The sequence below is a fragment of the Puma concolor genome, chromosome A2 (assembly GCF_028749965.1).
Source record: "Puma concolor isolate L17-30 chromosome A2, mPumCon1.1.hap2, whole genome shotgun sequence".
In the NCBI taxonomy this organism is placed as follows: Eukaryota; Metazoa; Chordata; class Mammalia; order Carnivora; family Felidae; genus Puma; species Puma concolor.
The window spans coordinates 95,265,759-95,284,655 of NC_141668.1; the positions used below are offsets into that span (position 1 = coordinate 95,265,759).

Consider the following 18,897-nt stretch of genomic DNA (forward strand, 5'->3'; position numbering starts at 1 on the left):
TTCAGGAAGAAAAAAGTCCCCCGGGTAAAAAAATCAATACTGGTTAATAAAACATCAGGTGTGCAGACATAACTAGGTATGACGATTTGGCCGCACAGGCCTGCCTGAATGCACCAGGTGCCGTGCCGATTATTCATCCAGGGCAGACAGCCAGCCTGGTGTAAGCGGATGCCCGGGCCCTGCAAACGAAGGGGCAAGAGGTAATTCTAGGGGGAAATTAGTCTGAATATTTAAACCAAACCGGGACGTTGCCTCCAAAGCAAAAGAACATTCTAATCAGAAACAGAGGACTCAGATGGCTCAGATGCTTGTAATTTTTTCTCCACAGTGACACTCGGACAGTATTTGAATAGAAAAAAACCCACATACTACTAGCTAAAAACAAATACTCCGCTTCATTCCGCAGCGGTCTATGGTGAAACAATGAGTCTTAAAAGCTCACTGGGCCCCAAGTACTGGACGGTATTGATTCTCCTCATAAATACTGTATTTAGTTTGTCAGAAAACTAAGGGGGCTTGGATCCTTAAACTGCTTTAACACTGGATGATTCTGCAATACCTCTGTGGAGGCCATTCTTGAACTTCCAATTATACTTGATTTTATCAAAAGTTTTAAAGGTTCTATACAGAGCACCCAAATATTAATTCCTTCCCTTTTTCTTTCTTTCAAAATTGCTAGTTTCATTCACTTAATATTTCAGATAGAAAGAAAACGTAATTATTTTGATTTTCCTGTTTCAACCTGAAACCATAATTACTTTAGAACACTTCTGAACACAAATGCAGCAGTTTCTAGGACAAGCTACCTTTTGTTTACTAAAACATTTCATCATTTGGATTAGATCAATTGTTGCTGCTGCCTTTTAGAAATAAATACTTTACGTGCCCTTAAAAAAAAAAAAGTCTCGATAAGACAAGTGTATAGGTCTTAGACAATCTAACTACTGAGACTATCGAGGAGTCACACTTTCCCTTACACATGCTTCAGACTATTCAAAATACAACAAAAATGCAAACTTGGCTACAAATCACAAAGGTAAATATAAACCCTTTAAATGTGATTCTTCCCAGGAGCATCTGGGTGGCTCAGGTCACAATCTCGCGGTTCACAAGTTCAAGCCCCACGTCAGGCTCTGTGCTGACAGCTCAGAGCCTGGAGCCTGCTTCGGATTCTGTGTCTGCCTCTCTCTCTGCCCATGCCTGCTCACTGTCTCTCTCTTTCTCTCTCTCTCTCTCTCTGAAAAATAAATAAAAATATTTAAAAAAATGTTTTTCATGTGATTCTTTCCAGCCATTAAAAGCCTTGAGCTGTTGTAACCATTGCATTTTTAACCTGGGAACACTTAAAATCCAGGATGGGCAAAGGATAAGCATAATTTAATTAGTCCCTTCCATATTTAATTATAGAAACTTGACTCCTTTTATGAACTAGCAGACTGGACATCCAATCCTTCTGACCCATCCCATCCCCTGGAATAACTGCTTAACTGCTTTTACTCTGAATGAGCGGACTTTGTGGAAGCAGAAGAAAAGCATAAGCAGTCCTTCAGACCCCACGAAGGAAACAAGAAGGAGCCTGTTTCACACGTGATCACCTGTATAAAATCATCTATGTTTCGCATACCATTTTATAGTATTCAAAATATTAGAGCAGGGAGTGCCTTTAACTCGACATGAGAAAAGAAGCCCCAGGAGTTGATAGGCCCTCCCTGGAAACAGTCAATCACTGGCACACCTAAGGCTAGAATTAAGAGCCAAGATACTCTCAACTGGATCAGAGGCTTCATAAATAGAAACATGGGCATCATGTTAAGAGTGCATGTTCTAAAAGTCAGTACTGAGTACAGTTCCCACTGTCAGAAGGCTCCTTGACCAACCTGGTTAATTATGGTGTTAAAGTGTGGTCTCTGGGCGGGCAAACTGTGCTCCCCACTTCATCCAGAGGTTCATTCAACAGACAAAAAACACCTATATACGCTTCGATAATAAGCAGGTGTAACTTCAAAGGTGATGGTATAATGAGGGAGGTAGATTGAAAGGGCTGATTAATTAAATTTAAAGAGTATGCCTAAAATGGGGGCATCTCTAAGACCCTCTGGAACACAGCAGGTGTCAGCTCGCTGAGCTTTGAAGGAGGAGTTAGACTGTACACCCTGAGGCTGATGGGACAGGACGCGGTAAAGATCATTTTAGGCAGAGTGACTACAACTTGCTCAAAGGCATGGAGTCCTACAAAAAGCAGGACAAAGTCGGGGTACTGGGTGGCTCAGTTGTTTAAGTGTTCATCTCTTGATCTTGGTTCAGGTCATGATCTCACGGTTCGTGTATTCGAGTCCCATGTTGGGCTCTGCACTGATGGTGTGGAGCCTGCTTGGGATTCCGTTTCCTTTTCTCTGCTCCTCTCCTCTCTCTCCCTCTCTCTTTCTAAATAAACTTTGGAGAAAAAAAAAGGGTAGGACAAAGTCAAGAAATGACAAATAGTTTTACATGGTGGGAGCATCCAGTTTGCGTCCAAGGAAGAGACAGGTAATAAGGCTGGAAAGGCTGGCTAACAGAAAGCATCTGAATATTTATGGAGATGAAAGACAGGTGAGGAAAAGGGTGTGGGAGAATGTTTCCACATCATGAAGACATCAGGAAACCACTAAAGAATTCTACAGAGGATTACATGATCAGACTTGAATTTCTGGAAGATTTTTTTTTTTTAAGTGTTTATTTTTGAGAGAGGGAGAGACAGAGCATGAGCAGGGGAGGGGCAAAGGGAGACAGAATCTGGAGCAGGCTCCAGGCTCTGAGCTGTCAGCACAGAGCCCGGCGCAGGGCTCGAACTCATGAGCCGTGAGATCATGATGCGAGCCGAAGTCGGATGCTTAACTGACTGGGTCACCCAGGCACCCCTGGAAGATTGTTTTTAGTAGAAAGAAGTGCTGTGGATTTGCAAAGCAACATGTGCGTAAGTTCCAAAGAGAAAAGACAAATGCCTACACCAACAGACTCGAGCAGGTGGGATGGGGGTAGGATCTGGGCAGAAGAGAGGGTGTGAGTAAAAACAGCCACACGCTGCTACCAGAATACCACCCATACAGCAGAAAGGGGTAAGACATAAAGCCGGTTACACAAGAGGGCAGAATCTTAGGGGGCCTCACGTGCCACACATGAAGGAGCTGAGACTTTACGTAGCAGATGGTGAAAATCACCCAAGGGTTTTAAACCTGTATTTTCAACAGATGATCTGGCAACCAGGCAGCAGAGGGGTTTAAACTAGAAAAGGGAAGGGTGCCTGAGTGGCTCAGTTGGTTAAGCGTCCGACTTCGGCTCAGGTCATGATCTCACAGTTTATGGGTTCAAGCCCTGCATCGGGCTCCGTGCTGACAGCTCAGAGCCTGGAGCCTGCTTCGGATTCTGTGTCTCCCCCTCTCTCTGCCCCCCCCCCCCCCCCGCGCTCTGTCTCCCTCTGTCTCAAAAATAAATAAACATCAAAAAAAAAAAAATTAAACTAGAAAAGGGAGTGGTCTGGGAGCACAGGCAGGGAAAGGGAGAAAATCACCAGGACTTAGGAATGACTGGGTGGATGCAGAGGAAGAGCCAGCTTTGGCTTAGGTGACAAAAGGGACTGTGGTGCTGCCAAATGGGACACAGAACAAAAACCAGATGTGAGATTACAGAGGGAGCAGAAGGGGCGCTCATGATGGGGGAGCCAAGCTTCTGGCAAAAATGGAACAAAAGGTGGAACTGTTAACGAGGCACCTGGATAAACGGGCACGCTATTCTGGGGAGGCGTCCCTGGGGGGCAGTCATGGAAACTGAAATTTAAGATCAAGAAAAAGGCCCGCAAGAAGGATGGCAAGGCCAGTCTTCAGCGAGCGAAGCAAGGTGACGAGCAGGCTGGGATGTGGTCGCCATGCCAGACTGGAAGATGGCGACGATGAGAAGGGGTAGATGGTGGGACAGCCACAACAAGAGGTGCCCCGAGGGAGGCGGTTTCTGGTTAAAGCAAGAGAGAACAAGCGTTCTATTAACAGCGGGATGAAACCTGAAGTAAAAAGGAAGGTAGGGGGAGCCTGGGTGGCTCAGTCGGCTGAGTGTCTGACTTCTGCTCAGGTCATGATCTCACAGTTCGGGAGTTTGAGCCCCACACTGGGCTCTCGGCTATGCGTGCAGAGCCCGCTTCAGATCCTCTGTCCCCCCCCTCCCCCCCGCCCCTCCTCTGCTTCTGAGCTTTCTCTCTCAAAAAGAAAAAGACATTAAAAACAAAAGGAAGGGTAGAGGGAAGGAGGAGGATAAAGAAACACTACAGGTGATTCAGGATGAAGCCAGGGGATAGATCAGAGTTGGGGAGACTGCCTCACTTGTGGAGGCCCACAGGGGAGAAAAGGACAGTGGCTCAAACCGCCAGGCCTCCAATACTCCCCCTTCAGAACACATTTTGTTTTGGTCCAAGAGGCAAAGGGTGCTGGTGGGGACTCACAAAGCTGGTGGGGGTTTTGTTAAGGCAGAGCCCCAGATGTGGAACGTATTAACCCATAACATATGTAAGTAATCATTTGGGGCCGCTCTAATGATTCCTAACACCTCCGATGCAACATCTCCTCCCATCATGAAAGCACTGAGTGTTACATGATTTCCAGTCTGAACACTTCCCAACTCTACTACTAACAGTTTGAAGAATTTAAAGTGATAGAGCTGCCGAGAACTACTTGCTAGAAATCTTTCATATCTATCTAAATTCTACTTGATACACCCTTGCAATGTGTTCTGTGTGTGTGTGTGTGTGTGTGTGTGTGCATGTGTGTACATACGTATCAGGTTTTTGGTTGTCGTTTTCATTCTTCTGTTGGAGAGGAAGAAGAAAGGAAGAGTGGGAGGGAGATACAATTACTGGAAAAAGCCACCACCAAAATCATCAGGAGTCGAGAGGAGACACAAACTTAACAACAGAAAGGACTCTGAGAAGAATCCTCTGCAAGGGCTACCTTACCTTGTCATGGACAGTCATGCAGCCAGCTGCGTCCTTCTGAAGGATTTCAGTTACCCCATTGGAAAGCCTTTCATACTTCAGTTTGGGTTCCTCCTCACTTTCTTCTTCCTACACAAAAAACAGAGAAAATGACAGCCATCACAGATTTGAAATAGACTCGAAACACATTATTCTTAAGGGGGAACAGAGATGGCTTCCTCCATTGATTGTCAATAACTACAACTATAGGTAAAGGTTAAGATCTTAATGTTTTGGGGTGCCCCAGTGGCTCAGTCAGTTGAGTGTCCGACTCTTGATCTTGGCTCAGGTCATGATCTCACAGTTTGCAAGTTCAAGCCCCGCACTGGGCTCTGCACTGAAGCACAGAGCATGCTTGGGATTCTGTCTCGCCTTCTCTACCCCTCACCTGCTTGTGCTCTCTAGCTCTCAAAAAAATTAATTAAAATTAAAAAAAAAAATAGAGCTTCAGGTTTCCATTTTTCCAATTGGGTACATCAACTGTTACAACTTCACAAGTAGAATACATTCAAAAGTTGAGGACAGGAGTATACATACTTATCGTCGACAGTAATCAACCTTGGCATATTAAATATAAAACTATCTACCCAGGGACACCTAGGAGGCTCAGACAGTTAAGCGTCCAACTCTTGGTTTCAGCTCAGGTCATGATCTTGTGATTTTGTGACTTTGAGCCTTGCATACGGCTCTGAGCTGACAGTGCTGAACCTGCTTGGGATTCTCTCCCCCCTCACTCCCTGCCCTTTCCCCACTCGCACAGTCTCTCTCTCTCTCAAAATAAATACCTAAACTTAAAAAAAAAAAAAAAAAAAAAAAACAGGGGCACCTGGATGGCTCAGTCGGTTAAGCGTCCAACTTTGGCTCAGGTCATGATCTCGCGGTTTGTGAGTTCGAGCCCCACATCAGGCTCTGTGCTGACAGCTCAGAGCCTGGAGCCTGGAGCCTGTTTTGGATTCTGTGTCTCCCTGTCTCTGACCCTCCCCCATTCATGCTCTGTCTCTCTCTGTCTCAAAAATAAATAAAGACAAATAAATAAATAAATACAAAAACCGTACGTCCATATATGCCAATAAAAGATGTGTGGGCAAAATACTGGTCACTTTGACGTCATGGACAAAAAACAGCAGTGAGACAGGAATACAATAAACTTCTAAAGATGTGGATTTTGTATTTTAAGACCATAAATACTTTTGCTGGATTTGAGAATATCTCATTTTAGTTAGAAAAATATAATTACAAAAAAAAAAATCAAAGAAAGGAAATTGGAAATTTTATGTACAAACTGTATTCATACATCAAAAAATATTTTAATTATAAAAACTGGTAACCCATGATCATTTATGTTAGAAAATGTACCATTTACTTTCATCTGAATAAACCTAATGCATTAAAAAATTTTTTTTAATGTGTTAAAAATTTCTTAGTTGTTTTGTATGTATTATTACTCACTTTCTATGTTCAACCTAACTATTGATACAACAACAAAAGATATCCTTAATCCTCACAGTTATGGAACAAAGTTAGGAATCTATGTGGCCTATAATGGTTCTGAATTAAATCAAGGAGAATTACGAAAAATTATTATGAGGACTCAGGAAAAGATGTTATTTTACTGTATCAACATGTAATGACAAACTATAAAATGTGCATGTACCAATAAGTACAGGATAAAGCTGGCCAAAACAGAAGTTCATGAAAACAACCTGCTCACTGACATTCCCTTCAAAAGTACTGTAATTGTATAGTCCTCACTTTCCCGCTAACATTCAGATAGCTTCAGGCACACCAATGCTCCCACCTCTAAGCCTCTAGAAAGGCTGAATGAAATACACAGCACGAGTCTAAGGCATCAATTAAAGGGCTGCTGAAGCAACCTGAACTAGAAGGGCCAAGATTCCAAGATGGTGGAGAAACCACAGAAAGGTGAGCTGGCAATCTCCAGCCATTTACTGATTCTGGGTATAGGACAAGAGGCTGAGAACCCAGGCTCTGCCTCGGAAGATGGCCACCACTGAGGGTAGGAAAAGCCGCAAATCTTCTGGCACTTGTAGGACTCAAGTAACAAAACAGGAAACTGGAGGGGCTAAGATCCCAATGGAGGAGAGGGGCAGAGAAGTAAGCCTGTTACACAGCCAATTTTCCCCATGAGACAATTGCCAATTTCCAAAGCTACATGGGGCATGAGGCTAAAAAGCTAAACACAAAGCCTCAAAAATACAAAATAGCTGCCTTGATGTGCTTAGAAGATAAGAATTAGAGTCCAGGAATTACCAACAAATGAGGTCCTGATGAACACCACACGTTACTTGGAACCCCAGGTCCCCAGGGGACATGAAAAAGTAGCTTACCCAAACTTCAGTGTGTCTCTGACTCAGTTCAACCCGACTGGATTAAGGTATGTAACTACCAACCTATCTGTCCAGTAAAGGACAAGGGGACTCCTGGGAAAAAGAAAACTTCTCTTTGGAGTACAAAAGTACTGGGGCCTCTACCATTTTCACTCACAATAATGAGAATAAATATCAAAATCAATTTAAAAAAAAAAATGACAAGGTATGCCACAAGATAGGACCCAGTGACTAAAACTCAGAGAGGAGAAAAGACCATAAAAGTAGACCCACAGGTGACCTGGAATCATCAAAAAGGGCTTTACTGTAACTATGATTAGTATGGACAATAAAAGAAGATGGAGAAGACAGATGAAAGAGATAAAAATTTTCAACAGGGAATTATAATCTGTAAAAAAGAATCAAGTAGAAATTTTAAAACTGAAACTAAGATGCAACAGATGGCTTACCAGAAGGTTAGCAAAGCTAAGGAAAGGCTTACTGAAGTGTAAAACAGGTCAAATAGATCTCCAAAGGGAAGCCAGAGTAGAAAAATGGATGAAAAATACAGAAAAAGGATAGGAGATATGTGGAGCACAGTGAAAAGGGCTAACACTTTTAATTACAGTCCCAGAAGAATAAGGAAAATGAGCCAGGGGTTAGGGGAGAATAGGAGAGAACTGAGAATTTCCTGAAACTGACAGACATCAACCCACAAATTCAAGAAGTTCTGTAATCCCAAGCAAGATAAATATGAAGAAAATCACACCTAGGCACGTCCTAGTAAAAAGAAAAAGTAAGTAAAAGGAAAATGGTTGTGCTGGGCCTGTTGAAGATTATGACGCACCAGGCAGAGGTGCAAACTCAAATGGCAAGAGCGGTCTTTACCTCTAGGTCACAGAACCACATCGTCACCGGGGGAAAGGGTGACATTCATATAACAGAACGTCATATAACAGACTTAACATCAGATATCTCACTTCATCTTGACTTAAAAAAACACCCAAGAGTTAAGAATAATTATTCCATTTTACAGATTTTCAGCATAAAATTATGATCATAAATTTAATTTCAACGTTTTTATTTATTTTTGGGACAGAGAGAGACAGAGCATGAACGGGGGAGGGGCAGAGAGAGAGGGAGACACAGATCGGAAACAGGCTCCAGACTCCGAGCCATCAGCCCAGAGCCTGACGCGGGGCTCGAACTCACGGACCGCGAGATCATGACCTGGCTGAAGCCGGACGCTTAACCGACTGCGCCACCCAGGCGCCCCATAAATTTAATTTCATCAAGGCACGTACGCAGAGCCAAAATTCAGAGTTATGAATGCCCTAAAGTCAATGACTTGTATAGTACACTACCTAATCTCCTATCAAATGCTACAAATCATAACAGAAGCCTCCACAACCCCTATGCCTACAAATAACTATGAACTACGTGATCAACAGGAAACGTTTAAAAGTGTTCAGTAGCTGCATTAGTCCTCTATTGCTGCATAACACATTATGCCAAAATGTACTGATTTAAGACAATACACATTATTTTAACTATTTAAATATTAATTTAGGGGCTCCTGGGTGGCTCAGTTGGTTGAGCATCCAACTCTTGATTTCAGCTCAAGTCATGGTCCTGGGGTCATGGGATCGAGCCCAGCATTGGGCTCTGTGCTGAGCACGGAGCCTACTTGGGATTCTCTCCCTCCCTCCCTCCCTTCCTTCCTTCCTTCCTTCCTCTCCATGTCTGTCTGTCTGTCTCTCTCTCTCCCCTACCCCTTCACATGCTCGCTCTCAAAATTAAAAAAATTTTTAAATATTTAATATTTCTGTGGGTAAGCAATACAGGACTGGCTTAGCTGGGTGGTTCAGACTTAAGGTCTCTCGTGGGGTCGCAGGCAAGATGTCAGCTGAGGCTGCAATCATCTGAAGGCAGGACTGGGGTTAGAGCATCTGCTTCCACAATGGCTCACTCAGTTGTCAAGTCAATGCTGGTTGCTGGCAGGAGGCTTTGGTTCCTCACTTCATGGACCTCTCCTTAGTGCTGCCTGAGTGTCCTCAGGACATGGAAAGGGACTTCTCCCACAGTGAGTGATCCAAGAGAAAGCAGTTATATATGACCTAGCCTAAGAGGCACACTCCTGCAATATTCCATTTATCATACAGGTCAGCCACATTTCAGTTTTGGGGGGGAAGGTCACAAGGGCAGGAATAACAGGTGAGGATCATCAGGGGGCTATTGTGCAGGCTAGCTACAGAAGTAATGACATTTTAAAAGCAAAAAATCTGATTTAAGAAAAAAAAATCAGTATTCCATGTCTCTGATGAGCTATCAAATATTCTTCCCCAAGTGTATACAAGCTATTAGTTATTTAGTAATTGTGAAAAATCAAAGATGATGTACCCACTACTAACTTTGCGAGAATAACTTTAAGAATAGTGACAAAAGGAAGTATAATACATATGGTTATCTAAAAGATCCATACTTCTTTAAAAAGGTAACTGACAGGGAATGCCTGGATGGTTAATTCAATTGAGCATCTGTCTCCTGATTGCAGCTTGGGTCATGATCTCAGGGTTGTGGGACTGCACCTTGCATCAGGCTCTGCACTAAATATGGAGCCTACTTAAGATTCTCTGTCTCCCCCCACCACTCTCCCCCTCCCTCCCTCCACCCTTCTCCCCCACTTGCATGCTCTAAAAAGTAAAAATAAAAAGGTAACTGATGAAAGTCAACCCAAGGAGCTGTCGTATGTTAGAAGTGACCTGTTGTTAAAATAACAAATTAACCAAGTCTAAGAAAACCCATAAAAAGGAAAATTACAAAAAGCAACAAAGAAAGATTTCTACTTATGTACCTACAGGCAAGAAACAGAAATCCTTACAAAGTTAACATTAAATGTGGCAAAGATGATGTGTGCCTTCTGGAGTAAATGTGTTAAATACAAATTGAACCCTGAATGCTAGTCTTTATAATAAGATGCCACATGTTGCTGAAGTCTGGACATCAAATGTGCATCCAATGTGAAAAGTTAATACTAGCCTCTTGACTATTTTGCATAAAAGCAGTCATCCACGGGCCATTAGATAAAGTTACTGTAAATAAGGTTTGCCTGTCTTATTTATAAGTGAAAACTAAATAATTTCTCTCACATAAATATACAAAAGTAAATACTTTCACAACACAGCTCACTGAAGCATTCATGCTAGGCTTCAAAAACCATAAATAAAATGAAAACTCCAATATTAGGCACTTGATGTAGCACTGCACACTTTTCTGACAGGTATCTTTTATGTTAAAAATTCACCTCTAGCCTGCTTTTTAACTTAAGTTGTTTTTTTTTTTTTCTGCATGCTGTAAACAAAGAAAATGGAAAGTGATTCAAAAATACAATTCATGGAGGTTATTCTGCTGCAGACTATAGATCACATTTTAAATATATGTATTTTTTTTTAAATCAAGCAGATTTAATATAGTGTCATCTTTAAAAATTTTTAAGAGAAAAAAAAAGACTTTTGTGCAGTTTTAATTTCCATGGAAAACAACCCAGTGCTAATAAAAGGCAAATCAATAATTTTTGTTAAATTTTAATAATCTTGCAAACCTACAAATAAAACCATCAACAGTCAAGTGGAGATGACAGTTAAGTGCGTTTCTATGACAACCTAGTGGAACAGTATAAGTCCTGGCTTGCAGCAAAGCGAAGATATGAAAAGAGTGACATTTACCCATACAAGAAAAATTTGCAGCTTTCCTTTCACAAGAATCAATTCCTCAGCTAACACGGATTTTCACTAAGTGTATAGCACTTTTAATTAAAAGTCCTTTAAACCACCCTATAGGGTTCTAAAACAGTATCTGAAAAACAAATTTCATATCATAATCCTATCATATCCCAATCCGATATCCCAATCATACCACTCCTACGGAGTTGAAACTTAAAAGCAAAAGAATGGCTTTTGCGGATAACCAATTAAGGCAATTAAAGATTTCCACCTGAGAAACTATTTGGGCATTTGTTCCTAACACTGTAGGGTAAATTTTCACAGCAGAAATCCTGTCACCTAACTTAGATGTGTATAGGCACAAGAAATACTGCGCTTTTCACCTGATAACTTAAAATTCATGTACAAGAAAAGCTTTTTTGGTATTTAGAACCAATTTTTCATCCTGTTTTAACTTTATCTAGGTCCTTCGCACATGGGTATATTTTATATACCACTGCCCAGAGGACCAAGAATTTTACTTTGAAAAAATGTGCATCACATGTATTCAGGCAGCAAACAAAGATCGCTGTATTTTTTATTGTTACTATTAATACAGAGCTTAAAATGTTATTTCTGGATACTATCTCTTTATGAAAATGCAGTGGGATTATTTTTTGTTCTGTCCCCCCCGCCCCCGAAATAAAATACTAGACATGCTGAAAGGGACAGGGGAGATATAAGACCCAAGTTAAGCTAGTGGAAAATGCCAGCAGGTGAGCACTCCCTGACAAATCACAACCTCACTCTACAGAGATGGGCTTTGTCCCAGCCAGCTTCATCTAGGAGAAAGACCTCAGCTGAACATTCAGGGAAGGGAGTGTGACAGGGCGCCTGGGTGGCTCAGTCGGTTGAGCGTCTGACTTCAGCTCAGGCCATGATCTCGCAGTTTGTGGGTTCAAGCCCCGCGTCAGCTCAGAGCCTGGATCCCGCTTTGAATTCCAGGTCTCCCTTTCTCTCTATTCCTCCCCCACTCACACTCTGTCTCACTCTCTCTCAAAAATAAAGAATTAAAAAAAAATTAAAAAAAAAAAAAGAAAGTGTGATAAGATGAACTGTTTACTTGGCCTCATGTCACCACTGCATCTGACAAGGGGCAAATCTTTTTAGGAAATAATCAATCAATGCTTTAAAGCTAGATACAATAAGGACACTGCCATCATCAAAAAAAAAAATGCAGTTTGAACTTCTGCAGTAAAAAATCAAGTGTTAATAAAAAGCAAATGAATAATCATGGGTATGAAGGTATAAAAGAAAACCTAGAACATTCTCTCTAGAATTCTAATTAGCTTAAGGGGAACTGAAATATTCAAAACTGGTACTCACCCTTATATGTTTGAAATCTATATAACTGATATTGTAAAATATGTTTTAAAAAGCTATTGAAATCTAGTACCAGGACATTTGAATTTTAGAAAATCTATATTTTAAAAAATGTTCTTTCTTTACAAGTAATTCACTTTGAAAGAAGTCCCATGGTATATTAAAATCTCTGTAATCACTACTTAATAGAGAAGGGAGAGGGAAAAAAGAAAAATAAAACAGTTGTGCCAAATACAAATGAAAATTTTTAAGCATAATTCAAACCATACTTTAAGTCAATCAAAACAAATTTAAGTTTCAAAAACATGAATTTTTTTAAAACATAATTTATTTTGAAAGCGTGAGCAAGCAGGGGAGGGGCAGAGAGAGAGGGAGAGACAGAATCCCAAGCAGGCTCTGCCCAACGTGGGGCTGGAACCCACAAACTGTGAGATCATGACCTGGGCTGAAATCAAGAGTCAGATGTTTCACTGATTGAGCCACCCCGGCACCCCATAACTAACAAATTTTTAAGAAACAGACCTATTCACTACAATACCATATTGTCAACAAAGTCAAGAACTATACATTATTGTGTAAATACATCTATTTGAAGCTATAACGTTATCAGTAAACATACATGCATATACATGCACATTACAGGACATCTCCAAATACCTCATGCTAATCTTGAACTTTTCCTGAAAGAACAGATCTATGATGAGAAAAAACTGTGTAAAATCCCTGAACGAAAGATTCACAATTAACCAAGGACTAACGATTCCAATTAGCTTTGTTTTGCCTACCATCCCCTGCCCACCAAATGAATGCTACTACCTTAAAAGGTCAAGTGCAACTATTAATTATTGGAGGCTATACAGTTCTATTACAAAATACAATTTTCTTTAGATAAAAAGATGACTGGTAGAAAAGATGGCTTTATATATCCTTAAATGTCAAAACGTATCAAGAAAACTACCTAAACAAGCTGAAAAAGTAACTTCTGGTTTCCATTAATAACCCTAGGTATTATAGCTGCCTCAATGACCAAACTTTTTAGGAAAGTGACATGGAGATAATGGAATTCATCTACAATAAAACAACTGTGGTCAATGCTCCCAGGATGCCTTTCCATCAGACTGGTGACAGATAAGCAATTACATTCTTATATGAATGCAAATAATGTTGTTAAGTTTTGACTTCCAAGCAATATTGCTATTACTGAAAATATATGAACCAAAGAAAGTAGCTGAAATTAGAGCTGATAGATGTAATCTAGATGACATGGGTCTACTTTTTCATACAGATAGTTAATTCACAATGAGTCTATACATATCCATATATTTTTAAAAGCATAAAATACATATGGTTAAATAAGAGGTTCTTAAACCAAGGGTAATTTTATTCCCCCAAGACATTTATTTGACAATGTCTGGGGACATTTTTGTTGTCACGACTGAGTGGGAGGAGAAACACTGCTAGCATCTAGTGGGGAGAGGCCAGAGAGGATGCTAACCGTCCTACAATGCACAGGACAATCTCCCGAACAAAACGTTATCCGGCCCCAAATGCCAATAGCGTCAAGACTGAGAAACTCTGGGTTAAATACATTTCGTAAGATTAAATGCTATAAAGGCCCTAAAATCATTTTTCAAAGACTATTTAATAACAAGGGAAGTGTTCTCAAAATGTCCTATTAATTGAAAAAGTAGATCATAAAATGTGCGTTGCATGACCCCAATTTTTTTAACGTTATTTATTTTGAAGGTGGGGGGGCAGAGAAAGAAGAGCAAGAATCCCAAGAAGGTTCTGTGCTGATAGTGCAGAGCCTGACGTGGGGCTGAATCTCATGAATGATGAGATCACAATCTGAGCCAAAATCAAGAGTTAGATGCTTAACCGACTGAGCCACCCAGGCGTCCCTGCGTGATCCAAATTTTATTGGAGAAGCTTAAGGGGGGGGGGGAGGGGGGAGTCAGAAGAATAAGCACCAAAATAGTAACCTTTCTAAGCTTCAGTTTTTTTCATCTGTAGAATGGGGGAATGATAGCAGGACCCCCATCACAGGGTTGATGTGACCACTAAAGACAATAGCAAATAATCACTATTGTGAGCTATTGCCCATATTTTCTATATTTTCTGTTATTATAGAAATAAATGCTATTTTTAAAGCCATTGTTCAACATCCTCTTCAAAACTTGATGTCTACTGAACTCAGATCCTTATCTCTCAAAGCTGCTTTCCTTACCGCAACACGGAGTACGAAGGTGAGAAAAAGTTGAGCCTCTAATAATTGAAGAGCTCTACTTAAGATTCACAAGATATGCAGTCTTCATAAACCCTGGTCTCTCCTTTGCCCTGTAGCATCAGAATTGCATGTTCAATTCAAGGAGGAAAAAAAATAAGGTGAAGGTTCCCGTGCCCTAAGCCATATACCATAAACAGGATCAACTCCCATCATTTATTTTATATTGGGAAAGCGATAAGAATATATAGAGGAGGGGGGGAATGAAAAAAGCAAGTAAGCTTTTCATTTCCTTCCACCAATATGGAATAACCTCACCAATCTTCAAGGTATGCCATTCAGGTGGACAATTTCCGCCCCGAAAGCCAACATAACCCTCTTTTCCTTTCTTCCCAATATCCCTTGGTGATCACAAGATCCTGAGAAGCAGGGTTTATGCCTTTTCACTGTTCTGAACGTCACCTAACAAAACTGTGGGTACCTAATAAAGACCAGCTAAAACAAAAGTAAGCGGTACCAGCAGACCGAGTTCAGTAGAAGCTTTTCTACGACCTTCTCATTTAGATTTCCGCACAGGAAAATCCAAATCATAAGCTATCAGTCAAAAGGAACTACACAGATCATCTAAACTATGTGTTCTGCAGACACGGGGGGAGGGATGGAATGGAGGGAGGCTGGGAAGTGGAAGCTTCCCAGAGGGAAGCTAGTGGCTATTCGGTTAGTGGTAGAAATTAGAATTACAGAGAAATTCAGAGAAATGAAGCTCTATCATCTTCTAACTGCAACAGCAGACAGAAACCTTGCCAGCTAAAACAATGTTCATGAAAAATCTACATTTATAAGGCATGTGTTTCTTGTTATATGGGAAAGGAAAATGCTACAATTCCCAAGACTATTTTATGTTTTAGAGAAGATTAAATACCTCCCAAACATCTTTCAATTGCACACTCCATATTCGATGCAGAGAAGCACCCTGCCGGCCCCCCCGACCAGAGTCTGACAGCTTCTCAAAAATTTCAATGAAGAAACAGATTTAAAAACCTACACTAGCAATAACAATTAAGACGAAGTATTACCAGAATCAAGGAGAAACTGATACAAATGCTGAAAATGAACGGTGAGTTTATGACACACCTTGATGTGTTCCATGAAAACATAATCTGAACAAAAGTAGAAAGATGTTTAGCTTTCCCACCATCCCCCATGCCCATGACCTCGAGCCTGACCCACTCCACCAGAAAGAGGACCGCCCACCCCTTAGGGGCTGTTTTCTCCAGGAGGCGGCATCTATGTGCAACCTCTGCCCGCTGTTTCTCCATGCCTGCACTTCCAGCCCTGGCAACCATCAGTCTACCTCTTTCTCCTACCAGCAGAGACCAAAAGCCCCTAACATATGGCAGGGCATTATGGACAGTCTGGGAGCCCCAGCCATAAGCACTGCAGGACCAGGAGAACGCTGGAAGCAGGGAGGGGGGCACTGCAGGGAACCAGAGAACACTCAGGAAAGGTAAAGTTAAGAATGCATTAGTCAACTAGAAAACTGAATCTTAAGTCCAAGGGCTGGCGCTTTTTAAACACAAACAGAATAAACAGAAAATAAAAGTCGTCTCAGTACTACCTGCAGAAGGGTATCTGGCCTAGACTGTTAAGCATGTTCTATTGAAAACTCTCACTCAAGCAGAAAATGCCTAAGTTATGGGGCGCCTGGGTGGCTCAGTCGGTTGAGCGTCTGACTCTTGATTTCAGCGCATGATCTCCCAATATGTGAGTTCGAGTCCCGCCTGGGGCTCTGTGCTGACAGCACACAGAGCCTGCTTGGGACCCTATCTCTGCCCCTCCCTTACGCTCTCTTCCCACCCCCACCCTCAAAAATAAAGGTAAAAAAGGTAAATGCCTAAGTTATTTAAACTGTCCCATAACAGGGAAATAAAAATTTCCCAAGTCATTCTGAAAAGGCGGCGTAACCTGATACCAAAACTCCCAAAGAGTACATCACAGGGAAAAAAGCAGAGTTCAGTCATCTCATAGGAGAATTTAAGTGTAAAAATTCCAAACAGGAGTTCACAAATTAAACCCAGCAAATACATTAATAGAATACTTTTAAGATCAAATATCACAGAAACACAAAGACTGAATATTAAGAAATCTGATTTCATTATTTAATAGAGCGAAGGAAAAAAAACTGTAGCACCACACTGACAGACACTGAAATAGCATTTACAAAGTTCCACACTCATTTCTGCTTCTTTGAGAGAAAAAAAAGAAAAGCTTTCAGTAAATAAAAAGGTTTCTTTTAAGAGCTGAGAACAACCATTTGAAATCAAAGCCAACATGACACTTCACTTAACAATGAAACGAAGCAACAGGACTCACTGATGTCTATTAATCACTATTTTTCAAAGCTGATCTAGAACTTTCAGTCAAGGTCAAAGACAAGAAAATGAAAAACAAATACATCATTGTTGGATGATCTCACAGAGGATACGACTGTATGGAAAGAACAAAACTCTCGAGGCTTGTGATAATTTTGTATCAACCTGATTGGGCCATGAAATGCCCAGATATTTGGTCCATCATTATTCTGGGTGTTTCTGTGAGGAAGATTTTTGGGATGAGATTAACATTTAAAAAAATTTTTAATGTTTATTTTTTATTTAATGTTTTATTTATTTTTGACAGAGACAGAGAGAGACAGAGAGAGCGTGAGTGGGGAAGGGGCAGAGAGCGGGAGACACAGAATCCGAAGCAGGCTCCAGGCTCTGAATTGTCAGCACAGAGCCCGACGCGGGGCTCAAACTCACAGACCGCGAGATCATGACCTGAGCCGAAGTCAGACGCTTAACTGACTGAGCCACCCAGGTGACCCAGATGAGATTAACATTTAAACTGGTAGACTAATTTAAAGCAGATTGTGCTTTCCAGTGTGGGTGGGCCTCATCCAATCAGTTGAAGGCCTGAACAGAACAAAAAGGCTGATATAAGTACGGCTACTCCGGCTTTCTTTGACTTCCACTGGCATGACCGATGGTTCTCCATCTCCTCACTTTCAATCTGCAGGTGTCCTTAGATCTAAAATGAGTCTATTGTAGGCAGCAGATAGATGGATCTTATCTATCAATACATTCTGACAACCTATGTATTTCCATTGGAGCATTTAGTCTTTACCTTCAGAATGATTACTGAAATATACGAGTTTAGTGCCGTTGTATTATCTGCAGATTTGTTGTTTGTGGTGATGTTCTCTGGTCCTTTGTACTCTTTGCCACTTTGGTCTTCCCCCACCCTCCACTCAGAGAATCCTCCTCAAAATTTCCTGCAGGCCACAGTAACTTCTTACTAGACACATCTCCAGAGGCAAGGGAAATGAAAGCAGAAATGGACTATTGGGACCTCATCAAGGTAGAAAGCTTCTGCGCAGCGAAGGAAACAACAAAACTGAAAGGCAACCGACAGAATGGGAAAAGATATTTGCAAACGACAGATCAGATAAAGGGTTAGTATCCAAAATCTATAAAGACCTTATCAAACTCAACACCCAAAAAACAAATACACCAGTGAAGAAATGGGCAAAAGACATGAGTGGACACTTCTCCAAAGACATCCAGATGGCCAACCAACACATGAAAAAATGCTCCACATCACTCATCATGAGGAAAATACAAATCAAAACCACAATGAGATACCACCTCACACCTGTCAGAATGGCTAAAGTGAACAACTCAGGCAACAACAGATGTTGGCGAGGATACGGAGAAAGAGGAACACTTTTGCACCGCCGGTGGGAATGCAAACTGGTGCAGCCCCTCTGGAAAACAGTATGGAGGTTCCTCATAAGTTCCTCATAAGTTAAAAACAGAACTACCCTAAGATCCAGCAATTGCACTACTAGGTATTTATTCAAAGGATACAAAAATGCTGATTCGAAGGGGCACACGCACCCCAATGTTTACAGCAGTGCTATCGACAATAGCCAAAGTATGGAAAGAGCTCAAATGCCCACTGACTGACGAACAGAATGAAGATGTGGTGTATGTATACACAATGGAGTATTAGTTGATGTTCAAAAAGAATGAAATCTTGCCATCTGCCACAACGTGGATGGGACTAGAGTGTATTATGCTAAGCGAAATTAGTCAGAGAAAGACAAGTATGATTTTACTCCTATGCGGAATTTAAGAAACACAACAGATGAACATATGGGAAGGGAAGGAAAAATAAGATATAAACAGAGAGGGAGGCAAATCATAAGAGAATCTTGAATACCGT

The 18,897-nt window shown here is 41.2% G+C and overlaps 1 protein-coding gene across 1 annotated transcript in view; it reads right to left on the bottom strand.

Annotated features, from left to right (window-relative positions):
- Window positions 1-18,897, bottom strand: part of VPS41 (VPS41 subunit of HOPS complex) — a 187,993-nt gene that overhangs the window by 141,603 nt on the left and 27,493 nt on the right. Inside the window, exon 3 of the mRNA XM_086696999.1 lies at window positions 4,979-5,086. Coding sequence (XP_086553125.1) covers window positions 4,979-5,086 — 108 coding nt within the window. The remainder of the gene's footprint in view (window positions 1-4,978; window positions 5,087-18,897) is intronic.